We start from the raw sequence: 18,630 nt of genomic DNA, 5'->3' as shown, positions 1-18,630 counted from the left end.
GGGTACTTGAAGGCATGTCGGAATGTTGGTTCTATCAAACACCAGGCACGCATTAATGCTGCCGAGGCCTATGCCGTACAGAGACAAAATCAGAGCAAATGTTTTAATTGTGGGAAACCTGGCCACTTCCGTAAGGATTGCAGGGCACCTCCCAAACGTGCAACTGTGAGACCACCACCTGGACCTTGTCCACGATGCCGTAATGGAAACACCACTGGGCCAGAGATTGCCCCTTCAATCTTGGTGTAGCTGGTGACCCTAATTCGGGAAACTTGCAGTGGGACCAGCCCCAGGCCCCATAAAATCAGGGGACATTCCCAGCTGCAGCTCTTCTCTCCAGTGTGGAGCTTCAGAGCTCCAGTCAGTAGATTCACTGCAAGCAGCCACAGCAGGGAGCATCACCTTGGATAGTCCCTGCTCTGATACAGTTAGCATTTCTCCCACCCAGAGTCCCTACAGATTAAATTCTGGTGCAACGGGACAAGATTTGAACCCCCAGGTAGAAAGGGAGTTTGCTGCTTGTAAGAGCCTTACAAGCAGCACATCAGGTTTTCATGGTTGTCTGGAAGGGAAGGAAAAGGCATCTCTGATCCCTGCCTCTGTTCCCCAAGGAGCATATCTAGAGTCTCACCGACAAGCGGTTGAGTTCAGGGAAGAAGCTATCCCATGTATGGGACATGCGGAGCTGAGTTCTGCACCTAACGTGCGTCAGGTTTTGAGCCAGGACAAAACTGAGAAATTTTGGGATCAAAGCGTTGTGTCTGTGGGTGAATTTGTACTGGCAAACCGAGCAGAACTTTGTGTAAAAGGACTCAGCTACCCTGAGATCCCTCAGTCAGGTCAGAGGTGGAGAAAGCCTTCTCTCGTTTCTAGTCTTGGTTCCCAAGAACATCTGCCAGGAACTCAGTCTGGACAACCGACTCTCAGGTCTTTTATCAGAAACAGTGGTGAACTGCTAGTTCCAAAGGTTATTCAAAGACTGAGGGTGCCACAGTTTTCTTTTTGGGGAAGTGAACTTCTACTTCTAGTTCATGAGATGCCACCTCTGGGAAAACGGCTTCAGGGCCAGTGGGTACGAGGTTATTCTCCCACTAGGCCATTGCTTATTGACCCAGGAGGCACAGAGACGCCTCATTCCTGGGTGCTCACCCACTCAGCCATTACAGACGCTGAGTCTGGTGAGGGACAGAAGGCATTGCCACTAGGATACTTCTGCTTGTGTGTGTGTTTATGGTTATGAAGCGGATTATTTTGATATCAGGAAAGAGCTTCCAATGAAGGCTATAACTTGCCACGTTGGTTTTTTACTCGCCCATGTGCCAGGGCCTGCTAATGTCATCTCAGACTCAGTTTATGTTGTTGGTCTCTTCCCTGGTATAGTGACTAAGTTTCTAAGTACATAAACTGCAATATAGCTCAACAATTGCTTCAGCAGCAACAGGCTCTTTTTTACAAAAGTGTTCTGAACTTGTTTTTACTACTGATAACAGATCTCATTCTGGTCTTCCTGTACCTATGAATTGAGCATAGTTTAAAAAAAGAAAAAAAGGAGGTATGCCCCCTTCAACTCCTTGTCCTTGACATTGTTCTCTTTACAAATTTTGAATTTACCTCGAGGGGAGCCATATACAGCAGCTGAAAAGCATTTTCAGGAAGATGCTCAGACTCAGAAAATTACTGATTCTTCTATTTTGATTAAAATTGACAAAGACTGGGCAGCAGGGAGACCCCTTATTCGAGGAAAAAGCTGTATTTTCTTTCAACAGATAAACCCACCAAGAAACTTTGGGTCTCATTGCACCTCATCAGGAGCTGAATTCATCTATTTGCTTTAACTTTCAGACCTTCGCAGTCTTACAACTCTCTAAATTCCAACTTCAAGCCATCGCCAAGCTGATTTCACCTGGAATTCACAAGGAAATCAGAGGAGCCAGCATCAGAAGGCCTGCAATAAAGGCTTCTAGCTCCTTTAACATATCATGAGATCAAATTAAGAGCATTCCTTATTCCCTTCTCTTACAGGTTGTGGATTGGGCAACTCCAGAACCCCATATTTTGGATTAACAAGTCTTTAACTTTTACCCTCTGCTTGGAATTCACAGGTGTCTCAGCTCCTAAAGGAGAAAGGAATGACTTTTAATAGGAACACCTTTTAATTTTTCTCTAGGATAACTGTCGGAGTTCCCCCCTGTCTCTTTCTCTACCCACAGGCGTGGAGATGTACCAAACCCCGATGGTTGAAGCCTCTGATAACTTTAAAAAAGTGTTTTTTCCAAACATAAGTTAGGTTGCACATCTACGACTACCAGAGAACCTGACCAGAGAATGACTGCATTCCCCTGCTGAAGAGCTCCTGACAGAAGTCGTGATGTTCCTGTTCCAGTGCTCACTGCCTGATCCAGTGCTCCCTGAAGTGCATCAGACTCCTGTAGCTGCTCCCCTGGGACTCATTGCTGTGACCACTACTGTTGTTGTTGCAGAAACAACTCTTCAAATTGTGATCCAGACACTTCATTTCTTCAAAACATGACTAAATGACTCTGATCACCCTTGAACAGTGCAGGACTATCGGACACTTTGCAACAAGCACTGCTCTGGGTTCAGGGGTGGACTGAAGTCCAACAAATAAGACTTTTGTTTGTAATCATTACTCTTTCTATTTCAAATGTTTGTGTTTTTGTAAACAGAAAAGGGGGAGATGTAGGGTAACATTGCTTTGTCCTTCCACAAGAAGCTTAGGTTTATCTGGTTACACCCATTAATCTGGTTACACCCATCACAGTGCTCCAGAGGCACTTCCACTTCATTGTGTTTACATGTAAACATGTAAACAGTCTTCCCTATGCTCTCCTTCCCACCCAGTTAATCAGCTTCCCCCTTAATCAGACTTTGTTACTTTGTAAGATCAGTTTCCCAGAAATCTATGATTTTATATATATGAGTGAAATATTGCATTTCTCCTCTCCTTATGCCTTATGAATAGTTTACCTTAAAGTAATATCCTTTTTGTATAGATACAGGAAGACCGTTAACATTATGCTTTGTAACTCAGGATTTGATTGGCCTTGAATATTATTCACTCCTAGGCATCTGCTTTCTCGACTTAAGTCTCAGTTGCCCTTAGTTCCTAACACCCCAAAAGCAGGGTCCCGACGAGGGACTGAATGGACCCAGGGCAAGCGGTGAGCTACCCTGGCAGCGAAATGGGCCAGGCCAAAGTGCCACGATTCTTAACTATAAGTTAAGAGTTTGATCATAGACAAATGCTGTCATGATCCAAAGGTAATGACAAGACTAGGATCCTGCTAGGGGTGGGAAAGACTATCTGGCCTGAGCACCGTAGTCTGAGATCAAGATGGCCCTAGGAGAGCAATTCTATAAGTTTAAGATATTTCTTACTGTATCCATACAAAATGATTTATATTATATTCTTATATGCTTGTCGGACAAGGAGAGGAGAGACACACCCTTGGGATTCCGCTCTAGGGTGGGTCCTCCTGCTGAGAAAGGATCTGTCCTAGGAGTGGCCTTCCCTGAGGCCAAGATTTCTACCCCTGTTGATCTCCACCCCTATTGATTGTGACCACACCTATATGTAATTGTTCCCCCAATTCCTCATGGAGAGAGGATTTAAGGAGACTGTAGGAGTGGGCTGGGGGTTCAGAGAGAATCAGAACCCAGTGTTGGGTAACATTGCTTTGTCCTTCAAGAACCTTAGGTTTTATCTGGTTACACCCATTAATCTGGTTACACCCATCACAGTGCTCCAGAGGCACTTCCACTTCCATTGTGTTTACATGTAAACATGTAAACAGTCTTCCCTATGCTCTCCTTCCCACCCAGTTAATCAGCTTCCCCCTTAATCAGACTTTGTTACTTTGTAAGATCAGTTTTCCAGAAATCTATGATTTTATATATATGAGTGAAATATTGCCTTTCTCCTCTCCTTATGCCTTATGAATAGTTTACCGCACGCCCATGGGATTCCGCTCTAGGGTGGGTCCTCCTGCTGAGGAAGGATCTGTCCTAGGAGCGGTCTTCCCTGAGGCCAAGATTTCTACCCCTGTTGATCTCTACCCCTATTGATTGTGACCGCATCTATGTAATTATTCTTCCAATTCCTCTTGGAGAGAGATATAAGGAGACGGTAGATTGGGCAGGGGGGGCAGAGACAGAAGGAGAGATGAGGAGAGAATCAGAATAAACTACGACTAATACCTACCAGCCTGGCCCTCGTTCCTTCCTCTGCCTGACCATCGCCATCGACCTCTCCGGGGTGGGAGAAGGGTGAGACTACCGAACGCGGGCGGCGGGAGAGATAGAGCCACCGCCGCTGTGGGTGCCGTGCCCCCCACTTTGTGTGAGTTTACACACCCAGACTCCAGAGAAGGAGGATGAAGGGGAATGGAGAAGGAGAATGAAGTAGCTGGGGGAGGAAGAATGGGGAGCAGAGAGACAGAAGGAGAAGGGGGCAGAGGCAGATGAAGAGAGAATCAGAATAAACTACGACTAATACCTACCGGCCTGGCCCTCGTTCCTTCCTCCGCCTGACCATCGCCATCGACCTCTCCGGGGTGGGAGAAGGGTGAGACTACCGAACGCGGGCGGCGGGAGAGATAGAGCCACCGCCGCTGTGGGTGCCGTGCCCCCCACTTTGTGTGAGTTTACACACCCAGACTCCAGAGAAGGAGGATGAAGGGGAATGGAGAAGGAGAATGAAGTAGCTGGGGGAGGAAGAATGGGGAGCAGAGAGACAGAAGGAGAAGGGGGCAGAGGCAGATGAAGAGAGAATCAGAATAAACTACGACTAATACCTACCGGCCTGGCCCTCGTTCCTTCCTCCGCCTGACCATCGCCATCGACCTCTCCGGGGTGGGAGAAGGGTGAGACTACCGAACGCGGGCGGCAGGAGATAGAGCCACCGCCGCTGTGTGGGGTGCCGTGCCCCCTCTTTGTGTGAGTTTACACAATTCCTGAGCACAGAGCCAGGAGTAAGCCCTGAGCACCACCTTGTATAGACTATCCTCTCCCTTACAAAAAGAGAGAGGAAAGAAAAAGAAAGAAAGAGAAGAAAGAATACAGTGAACCTCAACTCTCTTCAAATGTGCTGTCAAACTATATGTGTGTGTGTGTGTGTATACACACACACACAGAGCCTTGGAGTGAGCCCTGAGTGCTGCTGAGGGTGCCCTATCCCCAACAGAAAAAGATTGAATTAGAGGGAATTATAAACTGAATAAATATGTTTTGATGGATACTCACTATGCTTTCCAAAGTTTTTATTGATTTGCATCTTAGGTTTTTTGTGTGTGTGTGGTGTGTGTGTGTGAGTGGGGGCTTAGGGCACCCGGTAGTGCTCAGGGATTGGTTTGCATCTTTTTCATTCTCTCGGATACCATTCGCAGCTATTCTGATTTGTCCTTCCCATTCCCAGAGCTCCCTATTTTCTTGGATGTCTTTAAAACAGACACAAATGAAGGAGTAGAGAGTCAACCTTTATTTACTTTTGGGGTTCTGGGAGCACATCTGGCGGTGAGGAGGGCTTATTCCTGGCTTTGTGCTCAGGGATCACTCTTGGTGATGCACAAAGGACCATATGTTGCGTTGGGGATTTGAACCCAGATTGGCCCCATGCGAGGTAAGCGTCTATCTCTCCAAATTCTAAACATTTTCTCTTCCAGTCTCTTCTTCCCACCTACAGAGTGGTAGCAGCCTTGTCTCCTGAGAAAGACGGGGCAGGGGGGAAGCAAAGAAAGGAAATGAACAAAAATGAGAGGAATGAAGAAGGCCCTGGGTTCCACACAAGCCACCGCGTTCCTCCTCTCGGAGAGCTGCCTCTGTCCGCCTCCTCCCGCTAATCTCTCCCTGCTCCATAGTTTGGGATCTCGATGAAAATCCTTAAGTCTCAGATAGATTTCCCTCCCTCTTCCCCCGCCCGTTCTCCCTGACATTAGAAGCTGCCACCCGTCCTGCCCCTGAACTTTGTCTCTGGACTCTGCTCGCTTCCTGGCCACCACCTAGTTTGCTCTCTGGCACCTGCCATGTTTTGACCACAGCTGGGCTGGAAGCAACTTTGATTCCATGGGCCAAGTTGGACACCTGGACATGTTGCCTTTCCATCCTACCTACTCCTCAAGACCTCCCGATCTAGAAAAAAAAGAAAGAAAGAGTTACAAAACCTTGCTAGCCTGGCCTCCAAAGCTCAGAACTCACTCTGGAAGTTAGTAGTAGAGGCAGTGCCCTGTCGTTCGTCACTGGGGGTTGACCGAATGGCAAACACCAGCAGACACAGTATCTGATGTTCTCAGCAGCCCCGTCTGCTCTCACCTTCTACGTGAAATACATCATCCCCTGCACGAGGGCCCAGGACAGGAGGAGAGGAACAGGACTCTGAAGACCCGATACAGCATCCGTCAGATCCGGACTCTGCTGAAATAGATTTGCCCCATAGACAGTGTCATCCTCCCTACTGCCCGATGTCCACTCACCCCTTCCTGGAAAAAGCCAACTACTATGCCAACCTCTGGCTCTTTTCTCTCTGGTGTAGAGGAAGCTCTGGCCTTCCTCCATCACTCTGATTCAATGCAGCAACGTGTGTTTGTTATTGTTGAATGACATGGATGCCACAGGAAAGGCAGACTACTGTGGAGTTTAAAATATGCCTGTCTCTGTCGTAAACCTCCATCCGGCTTTCCACCCTATTGACTTCTACCTGTATCTAGCTGTGTCCAGCCTCTACTTTGGTGTGCTAACTCTTTCTAGAGGTTTCTGTCTCTTTTTTCTATTACCTGATTTCTGTTCCGCAAATGATAGAGAAAGCTCAAGGGATCACTCCCCTTCCTTCACAACAGTCTAGCTTCTGCTTCAACAACACAATTAAAACGGCATTCTACGGAGCTGCCAATGACTCCCTGGCTTCTGTAGCTTTTGACTGATCACATTCAACTGTCTTTGCTAGACCCACCCTATGGTACAAACTCGATGGCCCGTCTCTCCGGTCAGCTCTCTGCTTGCACATGCCCTGTCCTGCAGTGCGCTTGGCCTTTGGTTCACTTGTCCTCTGGTTCTTTTAACTGAAGTTCCCTTTTTTTTTCCTTTTTGGGTCACACCCGGCGATGCACAGAGGTCACTCTTGGCTCTGCACTCAGGAATTAGCCCTGTAGGTGCTCGGGGGACCATATGGGATGCTGGGAATCGAACCTGGGTTGACCACGTGCAAGGCAAACGCCCTACCTGTTCTGCTATTGCTCCAGCCCCTGAAACTCCTTTTTTTTTTTTTTTTTTTGCTTTTATTTTTTTGGGTCACATCCGGCAATGCTCAGGGCTTACTCCTGGCTCTGCACTCAGGAATGACTCCTGGCAGGGAGACCACATGGGATGCTGGGAATCGAACCTGGGTTGGCCGCGTGCAAGGCAAACACCCTACCCGTTGTGCTATCACTCCAGCCCCTGAAACTCCTTTTTTAACTGTTACCCTGACCTAGTTCAAACCCTTCAGGAGGTCCCAGTTGGTCCAGCCTGGTCAATGCCTCTGTTCAGCTTCACTTTTAACCCACCCTGACCTCCTATAGTTCATCATTATGAACCCACCATCTCTCCAGAGACATCCAACTCTGAATTTTTGAAGTTACTGTAGCATTCTCAGTCATTGAGTGTTTAGCGGGATTAGCACGGCAGAGTCTGGCAAGCTTCCCGTGATGTATTCGATATGCCAAAAACAGTAAGAACAAGTCTCACAATGGAGACATTACTGGTGCCTGCTCGAGCAAATCGATGAACAATGGGAGGACAGTGACAGTGATCTTACAGACCTTACAGAAAGTAAGGCATTTTCTTTTGGCATTTTTTTGGGACACACCTGGCAATACTCAGAGGTTACTCCTGGCTCTGCACTCAGGGATCACTCCTGGTGGGTTTCAGGGGACCATATGGGGTGCTGGGGATCCAACCGGGTTGGCCGTGTGCAAGGCAAGTGCCTAACCCATTCTACTCTCTTTCAGTTCTAAAACGAGGCATTTTATTTTAAAAATTCATATTTCCTCCTCTTCATTCTAAATGCCACTTCCTTAGTCCAGATCATTAATAGAATAAGAAAATGTCATGATGTTCTCCTCATTCCATTACATCCTGTGTACAATTATACAAATAACCTTTTCAGGGGGAGATCAAAAGAGCAAATAGTACAGCGGGTGGGGTGTTGGCCTTGCATGACCCAGGTTCAATCCCCAGCACCACACAGTGTCCCCTAAACCCCACCAGGAGTGATTCCCTGAGCACCATCTGGTGTGTACCCCTTCAAAAATAAACCCTTCTTTTTTAAAAAAATATATTTTTTTATTGTTAATTTTTTGGGGAGAGGAAAGTGGTTGACCACAGCCAGGTGCCCTGAGCGCTTACTCTGACTCTGTGTTCGGAGGCCATTCCTTGGGGGGCTCGGGGGCAAGGCAGGTACCCAAAAAAGTCCTGGACTATCTCTTTGGTCCCTGCTTGTTGTTGTTGTCTGGACCACCCCGTGTTCTCCAGGATTTTTTTTTTTTTGCTTTTTGGGTCACACCCGGCAATGCACAGGGGTTACTCCTGGCTCTGCACTCAGGAGTCACTCCTGGCGGTGCTCAGGGGACCATATGGGATGCTGGGAATCGAACCTGTGTCGGCCGCGTGCAAGGCAAATGCCCTACCCGCTGTGCTATCGCTCCAGGCCCTCCAGGATTCTTTCTTTCTCCTGGCTCTGCGCTCAGGGGTCACTCCTGGTGGGCCTGGGTAACCCTAGGGGTACTGGGGATCGATCACTTGCCACTTGTAAGACAAACACCTACCTGCTGCCTCCTGTATATATGTATATATATATTTTTTTTTTTCAAAAAACAATGCTGGAGAACTTACTCCTTTTTGCTTGAAGTTCAGATTTCAGCCTGACAGTTCAGACTCTTTTGGCTCTATTTTTCATATGTGAAATTACTGAACATGTATTAGGGACCTAGTAAATTTTTACCCTCCATTTCCCAGTGTTCTGGGGGGAGCCTCCTGCAGTCCCAGCCATACTCCAGCATGTCGGTTGTCCTCTCTCACTGTCCGGAGCTGTTCTTCCCCCTTGCTGCATCCCTCCTCTCAGAACTCACTGCCGTCAAAGGCTGGAACATTCTTCCAAGAGTTTCTTAAGCACAGTTTTCCAGATAGCTTCATCCTGTGCTTAATCTCACTCCCTCTACTGCTTGCCTATATGAAATGCCCTCATATTTAAACATCTCTTTTATTTTTAATTTTTGAAGGCTAAGAAAACTTCTATTCAGAAAAAATTAAGTAATTGCAGGCCAACTTGAGGAGCAAGATTGTGGCTTCAAAGCTCCATAATGTCCTTTATATGTCATTTATTTTGTTTTAAACCTTTTTGTTTTGTTCTTGGTGTTTCATAAGTGTAAGCATAGAATTTTGATTTTGTTTTTATTTGTTTTGGGCCCACACCTGGTGCCGCTCTGGGGTTATTCTTGGCTCTATGCCCAAGATATACTCCTTTAGGGGACGACATGAAATGTTGGGGATCAAACCCTGGTCAGCCACATGCAAGGCAAGGGCCTAACCCACTGTACTGTCACTCTGGCCCCAGTCCAGAGTTTAATAAATACAAAAAGAACTCATACATTTATTTTCCCATCATTAGATTCCTTAGCAGCTTTAGGCATAGATAAGTACTAAAGTGAACTGTAACTGCAGAGAATCTTCCCAGAGTTCTGTCTATGGGATTGGTATGAAGCCTCCACGGAAAACAGAATAGCCAAACTAAGATGAACGTTTGCGTTGCGAGCCTACTGTGTGGTACCCCATTCACTGGTCTGGGGCTTTTCCTCTACTCTGTACCAGCCTTGGGTACCATCCAGGGTCAAACGTGTTTCCACCACTTCCCACTCAATCCAAATCAACTCACTGGTCCCACTGTCATGGGCGTCACTGTTACAGTCTTGTGATGTTCTCCTTGTTCTGTTGCGTGATTAATGGTCGTCTCCACTGCTTCCGTGACTGCCTTCTCCGACTGGTTCTGTCCTCCAGAGAGTGACTAGAAAGCAGAGTTATTGCCATCTCTTTTTAATATTCCTCCAAGATTCTTTAGAGATCTCACCCTTACCACCTCGGTCGACCCTTACCCCTACAGATGAACTCAGTGAGTGTCCCTAGCTTATGTTTGCAAGGATCAAACTCCTATCCTATTTGCCCGTTCTTCGTGTGTGTGTGTATGTGTGTGTGTGTGTGTGTGTGTGTGTGTGTGTGTGTGTGTGGTATGGAACTGAACCCAAGCTCTCACACATGCAAGGTAAGGGCTATACTGCTGATCCCCATGCAAGGTAAGTGCTGAGTAACAGCCCTGTCTTCATTGCTTCCCTTGAACCAAGGACTGTCACTCTGGCTCTGCATCTCAGCAACCCTGCCTGGTTCTTATTTCCTTCGAGCTCTACCCTGAGGTTCATACTCTTGGTTCTGCACTCAGTGATCACGCTCGGGCGGTGCGCAGGGGACCATATGCAATGCTGGGAACTGAACTCAGGTCAGCCACATGCAAGGCAAGCACCCTCCCTTCCCCCCTTATTCCCACCCCAACCTGGCTTTTGTTTCACTCACCTCAGTGGCTGATACACTTTTAAGTCTTTTAAGTCCATCACCTACCATTTTCTTCAACTACCTCTTTTTTTTGTTTGTCTGTGTGGGAACCACACCGGCTATGCTCAGGAATCTCTGACTCTGGCTCAGGAATCACTTCTGGCAGGCTTGGGGGACCATACGGGATACTGGGAATTGAATCTGGGTCTGCAAGGGGAGTGCCCTCCTAGACGTGCTATCTTCCCTCCCTCCCTTCCTCCCTCCCTCATCCGTCTAATTTTTATTCCTGTCCATCAGTTACTTTTTCACAGTGCGCAGGTTTTTGGGGGGTGGGGGAGTCACACTTAGGGGTGCTCAGGGGTTCGACCTGAATTGTCCCCCTGCAAAGCCTGTGCTCTAGCCCTTTGAGCTGTCCCCCCGCCCCGCCCCACCCCACCCCAGCCTCTCACTGACTCGCTCCAGCACCTCAGATTCCTCCTCCCAGATGTCAGGTGATGGTCACTCACCCCCCTGCCTTCTGACTCAAGCTTGGAATAATCAATAGTGAAAGTTCCAAAGTCATCTGGAGAGGAGAAAGGAGAGAGGTAGCATTTAGGCCTGGAAAGGAAACGAGTTCCCAAAACACTTGAACTGACCGCAAGTGGAACATACAGATCTGATCTAACGGTAACTGTGAGTTTCTGCGTGAGAGCCACACCAAGCAGAGCTCAGTGCTCCGAGGCTGATTAAACCTGGCGCTTCTGGGCCGGAGTGATAGCACAGCGGGTAGGGTGTTTGCCTTGCACGCGGCCGACCTGGGTTCAATCCCCGGCATCCCATATGGTCCCCCAAGCACCGCCAGGAGTAATTCCTGAGTACAGAGCCAGGAATAACCTCTGAGCATCGCTGGGTGTGAGCCAAAAAGTAAAAAAAAAAAAAAAAAATACCTGGCATTTCTGCATGCGGAGCGGAGCGCGCACTCAGCCCTGTTTCTCTGTCTTGTTTGGGGGCCACACCTGGTGGTGCTCAGGGCTTACTTCTGAGTCTGCACTTAGGAATGGCTCCTGCTGGTGCTCAGGGGACCATGTGGGATGCTGGGAATAGAATCGGGACGCACCGTGTGCAAGGAAGTGCCCCATTCGCTGTGCTATCGCCCTGGCCCAAGCCGTCTCTGGAAATCATTATTTACTTGTTTTTATTAAATTCTGGGGGCCACACCCAGCCATGTTCAGGGATCGCTCCTGGCTTTGTGCTCAGGGGACCATCTGTGGATCAAACCCAGGTCTCCTGTATGGGGGCAGGCACCTTGCCTGATATCCTGTCTCTCTGGTTTCTAATTCACAAATTTGTTTTGTTTTGTTTTGTTTTTGCTTTTTGGGTCACACCCGGCGATGCACAGGGGTTACTCCTGGCTCTGCACTCAGGAATCACTCCTGGCGGTGCTCAGGGGACCATATGGGATGCTGGGATTCGAACCCGGGTCGGCCGCTTGCAAGGCAAACGCCCTACCCCTGTACTATAGTTCCAGTCCTCTATCATTAAATTTTATTTTATTTTTTTGCTTTTTGGGTCACACCTGGCGATGCACAGGGGTTACTCCTGGCTCATGCACTCAGGACTCACTCCTGGCGGTGCTCAGGGGACCATAGGGGATGCTGGGAATCGAACCCGGGTTGACCGAGTGCAAGGCAAACCCCCTACCCGCTGTGCTATTGCTCCAGCCCCTCTAATTCACAGATTTGAAGCTGTTTCAAATTGTTTCAGCTAGTTGCCAAAGAACCGAAAACCGCTAGTTTGCAAAAGTGTATCTGAGAACTGTCTTCCTTATACTCACCATAGACGGGCGTGACAGAATAATAATAAACGATCTGGTAATACTCCTCCTCATCTAGCACCTCTTCATCTGGGTATTCTTGCCCTGTGGAGACCAGAACTAAAGTCAGGGGCATCTGGAACTCCTGAGCAGCAGCGAGGCAGCCTGGTGGACCCACCCTGCCAGTGTCCTCCCTCAGTGTGAGGCCATCTCCCGACCTGTCGCCTCTCAATCTTTCTCAGTTTTCTGGCCTGCATGCGGTAATAATGACTCTGTGCTCTTGCAAGTCCCAGAATAGACAATTGATTCCCCTCACTCTTTCTTTTTTCTGGTGGTCTGCAAAGCTTTTATATTTTATTTTTAAACTTTTAATTGAATATCTGTGAGATTTGCTCGAAAGTAAAGTAAAGGCCCTCCCGTTGATCGTCGATTTGCTCGAGCGGGCCCAGTAACGTCTCCATTGGAGACTTTGTTGTTACTGTGTCTGGCATATCGAATACTCTCGGTAGCTTGCCGGGCTCTCCGAGAGGGGCGGAGGAATCGAACTCGGGTGGGCCATGTTGGCTGTGTGCAAGGCAAACGCCCTACCCGCTGTGCTATGACTGAGTTTCAGTCACACAATGATCCAACACCCGTCCCTCCCCCAGTGCATACTTCCCACCGTGATGTCTCTGTGTCCCTCCCACCATCCCTGAAACAGCCCCTTCCCCCAGACTGCCTTGATGGCAGGCACCTCCTCTCTCTCTCTCTCTCTCTCTCTCTCTCTCTCTCTCTCTCTCTCTCTCTCTCTCTCTCTCCCTCTCTCTCTCTCCCTCTCTCTTCTGTGCATTATGATTTGCAGTACAGGTTCTAAGAGGTCTTCATGCTTTTTCAGGGCATTCAGTATTTTTATTGGGAAGGTAAAGGCTGAAGTAGATTTTTTAACTGGTGGGCAGCTTTGCGGTGTGGACGTGACTGCCCAGGCTTCTAAAGTACAGGGAGGTGTGGGGAAGGAGCCCATCCCAACTTTAGAAAAGCCTGGAGATTTCAGTCACAAAACTTGCATACCTGGGGCTGGAGAGATAGCACAGCAGGTAGGGCGTTTGCCTTGCACGCGGACGACCCAGGTTCGATTCCCAGCATCCCATATGGTCCCCTGAGCACTGCCAGGAGTAACTCCTGGGTACAGAGCCAGGAGTAACCCCTGTGCATCGCTGGGTGTGACGCAAAAAGCAAAAAAATAACTAAACAAATAAAATAAAAAATAAAAATTAAACAAAAAACTTGCATACCTGAGGGGCTGGAGTGATAGCACAGCGGGTAGGGCGTTTGCCTTGCACGCAGCCAACATGACCGACACCGGTTCGATTCCCAGCATCCCATATGGTCCCCCGAGCACCGCCAGGAGCGATTCCTGAGTGCATGAGCCAGGAGTAACCCCTGAGCATTGCTGGGTGTGACCCAAAAAGCAAAAAAAAAAACCTTGCATACCTGAATTTTCAGCAGATTATATCTCGGTTTGCCTTGCGTGCAGCTGGCCCGGCAGAGCCGGGTTCAATTCCTCCGCCCCTCTCGGAGAGCCCGGCAAGCTACCGAGAGTATCTTGCCCGCACGGCAAAGCCTGGCAAGCTCCCCGTGACATATTCGATATGCCAGACACAGTAACAACCAAGTCTCACAATGGAGACGTTACTGGGCCCGCATGTGCAAATCGATGAAAACCGGGAGGACAGTATTTGACAGACAGTATATCTCGGTGAGGTCTATCCTGAGACAGTGAGAATCCGGCCAGGGGCATGGTGATGATCTGGGATTGTGGGAGCAAGGGGCTGCAAGAGGCTTTGCTTGGGTGGGCACCAGGCTGACCTGCCCCTCTCTGATTTACCCTGGTCTGTTCAGTCTTGTGCAGGTCCGAGATTAAACTACAGTTTTTGATCTCTTTTGAGATTTATTAATGGGCCTCTGAAGCAAGGCTGACGAATAAGCTGTAAAACTGACCAAGGAGGCGTTCTGTGGGCGTGGCTCCCACATACCCCACTTTTAGCCATTCAGTTTCTCGGGAAACTTGGTCCCGAGTGGTTGGGGTCCAGTCAGAGGCACAGCAGCAATTTTGGGGTATCAGTCTGAAGGCACCATCAGGCCGCTGATTCACTCGCCCTGCAGGTACAGGTTGACCTGCTGGTGGCCCGCACCCAGTCCCCTCGTGTCAAAGGAAAACGGAAAGGAAGTGGGAAGCAGAGAGCAGAGATCAAGCACTCCCGCTCTGGGGCTGGAGAGATAGTGGCAGCAGGTTGGGCGCTTGCCTGGCACACAGCTGGCCCAAGCTTGATCCCTGATACCTCATTTGGTCCGCTAAGCACTGCCAGGAATCAAAGCCTGGTACAAGCCAAAACTGGGGAATAAAAAGAACTTCAAATCTACTAGACACCATGTCCCATACAGTATTTTGGGGGAATGGGATGGGCCACATCTGGTGGTGCTCAGGGAATACCCCTGGCTCTGTGTTCAAAAATCACTCCTGGAGGTTCTCAGAGTATGTGGTTCCAGGGGTCAGACCTGACTTGGTTGTATGCCAGGTCATTGCCCTTTTTTTTTTCCCTTCTTTTTGGGTCATACCCGGCATTGCACAAGGGTTACTCCTGGCTCTGCACTCAGGAATTACTCCTGGCGGTGCTCGGGGGACCATATGGGATGCCGAGGATCGAACCCAGGTTGCATGCAAGGCAAACACCTGCCCACTGTGCTATCACTCCGGCCCCTGGCCATCCTTTTTATTCTGTACTATTCCCTATCTCTGGCCCCTATACTCTGTTTTTGAAAACTCTGCCTTATTACTGTCTCTCACATTTAACTAACACATACACACCCTTATGTTTTGGGATTTAGGTTTCCGTTTCTGTTTTCTGCTCGCTAGGGAAACAGCACTGAAGGAGCAGCTTACTAATCACTTTTCTTTCGGGAGGCCACACCTGGCAGTGCTCAGGGTTTACTCCTGGCTCTGCGCCCAGGAATCATTCTGGAGGTGGGGTGGGGCGCTCAGCGAACCATATGGGGTGCTGGGGATCGATCAAACCCAGGTCGGTCATGTTCAAGGCAAGTGCCCTCCCTGTAGTACCATCACTGCAGGCCCCAATATTCACTTTATTAAAGAAAGTCCGCTGAATGACATAATTTGTCTGCATTAGGCTCTTTTCCATCTCTCTCTCTCTCTCTCTCTCTCTCTCTCTCTCTCTCTCGACTGGAATTGAACCCAGGGCCTCACTCACATATGCAAGGCAAGCACTGACCACTGAGCAACCTCCTGCCTGCAAACATTCACTTCCTTTCCAAGACTCAAAGCCAGGCTGTGACCAGGTTAGAGAAGTACAGGCGCCTGCTGGCTGCATACTCCCTCGAGCTTCCTCAGTGCTCTCTAGCCGAAGCAATGACCAAGAGTCTGGAGGAAAGAGAAACAATGGTGCACCTGGTCGCGGAACAAAGAAGGGAAGGAACCAGGCTCCTCGGGGGAGGTGTCCCGAGGGCTGCATTCTCTGCTACCCCTCTCTTTGGCCTTACCAGACGAGGCTTCCCCCCACTCAGTGTTTCCTGGCCGCCTCGCAGGCTTCAGCCTGTGTCACTTCCAGTAGCGCCTCTCCCCTACAGCGCAAGTGTGTGGGTTCCTAAATCAGAGGATTTCAGCCCAGAGTGCTCAGAACAAAGCAGAAGACCCTAATGCTGCTGCTCCCTTCGTCTGATCCTCCTTCCTCTCCCCAGCCTGGTGGTGATGGAGTCCAGCCTCCTAAGAGCCGCCCCCTGTTCGGGGGCTCCCCCTCCACCAGCCTTTCCCTTGCCAGAACTTTCCTGGCCCACCCTCCAGACCCCTGTGACCTGCAGCACAGGATCCCTGGTACCCAGGACCCTGCCGGCACTGAGCCGCGCACTCTCTGCCCTCACTTCCTTCTCTTCTACCACCTCCGTGGGAGGAGATCTAGCCCAAAAACTTCATCGAGAAGAGAGAAACTTACCCAGGATGAGCGGCACGATGAGGATGGCTACCAAGAAGACATCCATTGTGAATTCTGCAGGATTCAAAGTCAGAAAAGGAAGTCACTGCTTCCCATTAAACTTACCCCGCCTCTGCCCTCCTCCCCGCAGACCCCGCCCACTCACTACTCATCCTCGGTGGCCAGCCAGCTGGTCCTGACCATGGCCCCCTAGACTCACAGAGCCTGGGGCCTAGGGAAGTCCATGCAGTGCTCAAGCAACCACTCCCCAGAAACAAACAAACAGCGTCTGGGGTTCAGGTGAGGACACCAAAGGCTGGGGAGCACTTAGAGCCTCCCCACTGCCTTCCACCGAGTCGCCCTGCTGGGCCCAGCCTTGCTGTGCCTTGTGGCCCGAGCTTACCCACCAGGCCCTCTCAGCAGGGATGTGTGTGGCCAGGAGTGGCCACTGGGGCGGGGAAGGGGTGCGCATTCTCCACGAAAAACACCCACTTCCCTTACCCAGAACATGGCCCTGCCCTTGCAAGTTTCCTTCCATCTCAGCAGGCCACACACTCGACTCACGGTCACTATCGACGGTCCGAGGGTCTCTTCTCTCAGTCTTATCCTCCGTGGCTTTCTTTGCAGGCAGTGTCCTACGGGATGAATATTTTCCCAGATTGCAAATCGTACCCACCGCTGCTTCTCTTGAAGTCCGAACAACATCAACGTCATTGTCTGATTTCAAAACACCTGCTGCTTGCTGTGATAAAGATCTTTCGCACCTCCTTCCTCTCTGGTAAATATTGACCTTACCTCACCCCCTTTTTAGCTTTCTGGACACAGGCTGGACGAAGAGAGGAAATAGTTTCTGCCCCTGCGATGAGCACCACCCCCACTTACTCCATTTCTTCAGTCTCTGGGTGTCGGCCCTAGGGGATCAAGTTCACCTTCCTTTCTCTCTGCCTTTATTTTTCCTATTTTCATTCCATTCGAGAACATTTATAGTTCTATTCCAAGGAGAATGTGGTCAAAGTAGGCGTCATGGACCAGGGTAAAAAGAATGTAATTAATATATTTTTTTTGTAATGCAGGGAATATAACCCAGATCTTGGGCCTGTGACACATAGCTACATACTTAGGCTTAAGAATATAGAATTTGACTGGGGCTGGAACAATAGCACAGTGGGGAGGGCGTTTGCCTTGCACGCGGCCAACCCGGGTTCGATTCCCAGCATCCCATATGGTCCCCCGAGCACCGCCAGGAGTAATTTCTGAGTGCAGAGCCAGGAGTAACCCCTGAGCATCGCTGGGTGTAACCCCCCCCCCAAAAAAAAAGAATATAGGATTTGGGGCCGGAGCGATAGTACAGCGGGTATGGCATTTGCCTTGCACGCGGCCGACCCGGGTTCAACCCCCGCATCCCATATGGTTCCGCCAGGAATAATTCCTGAGTGCAGAGCCAGGAGTAACCCCTGAGCATCGCTGGGTGTAACCCAAAAAGCAAAAGCAAAAAAAAAAAAAACCGAATATAGAATTTGGTGGGGCCAGAGCAGGTAGGGCATTTGCATCAAATATGGTTCGCCCAGCACCAATATGGTTCCCCCAAGACTGCCAGGAGTGATTTCTGAATGCAGAGCTAGGAGTGGCCACTGAGTATCGCCGGTGTGGCCCAAAAAGCAAAATAAATAAATAAATAAATAAATAATGTAGAATTTGGGACCAGAGCAGGTAAGGTACTTGCCTTGCACGTGACTGAGCTGGTTCTGATCCCTGGAATCACATGGTCTCTTGAGAACCACTAGAAGTGATTCTTGAATTCAGGAGTAAATTCTGAGCACGTCGAGGTGTGGTCCCCCCCCCAAAAAAAGAATATAGCATCTTGGGGCCAGGCAAACGGCTCAAAGGGCTGGTGTGTATGCGTGCATGCTGGAGCCCAGTTGCTGATTTTGGTATCCTCAGAGGTGCTAGGAGGTCACCAGGACATCACCCAACCAGGTTTGGGGAGCCAGGTGGTGCTGGGGATCAAACCTGGTGCTTCAAGCATCCCGGCATGTGCTCCAGACCTGTGAGATCTCTCCTTTGCTCCAAAAGTTGGTTTGGATTTGGGTCTCGCTAATAGAATCCAGAGCCTCACATATTTAAGACTCAAGTACATTTTTTTTTTTTTTTTGCTTTTTGGGTCACACCTGGCAATGCTCAGGGGTCACTCCTGGCTCTGCACTCAGGAATTACTCCTGGCGGTGCTCAGGGGACCATATGGATGCTGGGATTTGAACCCGGGTCAGCCGCGTGCAAGGCAAACGC

The 18,630-nt window shown here is 49.4% G+C and overlaps 1 protein-coding gene across 2 annotated transcripts; it reads right to left on the bottom strand.

Moving 5' to 3' along the window:
• Positions 1 to 5,474: 5,474 nt before the first annotated feature.
• Positions 5,475 to 17,041, bottom strand: CUNH1orf54 (chromosome unknown C1orf54 homolog). 2 transcript variants are annotated; one of them, XM_056112088.1, is made up of 7 exons: positions 16,909 to 17,041; positions 16,366 to 16,419; positions 12,404 to 12,487; positions 11,097 to 11,152; positions 9,923 to 10,051; positions 6,328 to 6,429; positions 5,475 to 5,721 (listed from the first exon to the last, which is right to left on the bottom strand). In XM_056112088.1, the coding sequence occupies exons 2-6, from the start codon at positions 16,409 to 16,411 to the stop codon at positions 6,331 to 6,333; spliced, it is 414 nt and encodes a 137-aa protein (XP_055968063.1). In that variant the 5' UTR covers positions 16,412 to 16,419; positions 16,909 to 17,041; the 3' UTR covers positions 5,475 to 5,721; positions 6,328 to 6,330. The 2 variants fall into 2 exon arrangements, with proteins under 2 accessions (XP_055968063.1, XP_055968137.1); XM_056112162.1 differs by having other exon boundaries at positions 6,328 to 6,426.
• Positions 17,042 to 18,630: the final 1,589 nt, after the last annotated feature.

Source organism: Sorex fumeus, unplaced genomic scaffold, assembly GCF_029834395.1.
Source record: "Sorex fumeus unplaced genomic scaffold, SorFum_2.1 ptg000001l, whole genome shotgun sequence".
NCBI lineage: Eukaryota > Metazoa > Chordata > Mammalia > Eulipotyphla > Soricidae > Sorex > Sorex fumeus.
The sequence above is the reverse complement of the archived record's forward strand: the minus strand, read 5'-3'. Positions and strand labels throughout refer to the sequence as shown.

Bases quoted from the DNA above. Each gene is read 5' to 3' on its own strand.
- CUNH1orf54 (XM_056112088.1), bottom strand. From the start codon at position 16,411: ATGGATGTCTTCTTGGTAGCCATCCTCATCGTGCCGCTCATCCTGG. The intron at 12,488-16,365 runs GTAAGTTTCTCT...TGGTCTCCACAG, and splicing joins CATCGTGCCGCTCATCCTGG to GGCAAGAATACCCAGATGAA. The intron at 6,430-9,922 runs GTGAGTTGATTT...AATCTATTTCAG, and splicing joins CGCCCATGACAGTGGGACCA to CAGAGTCCGGATCTGACGGA.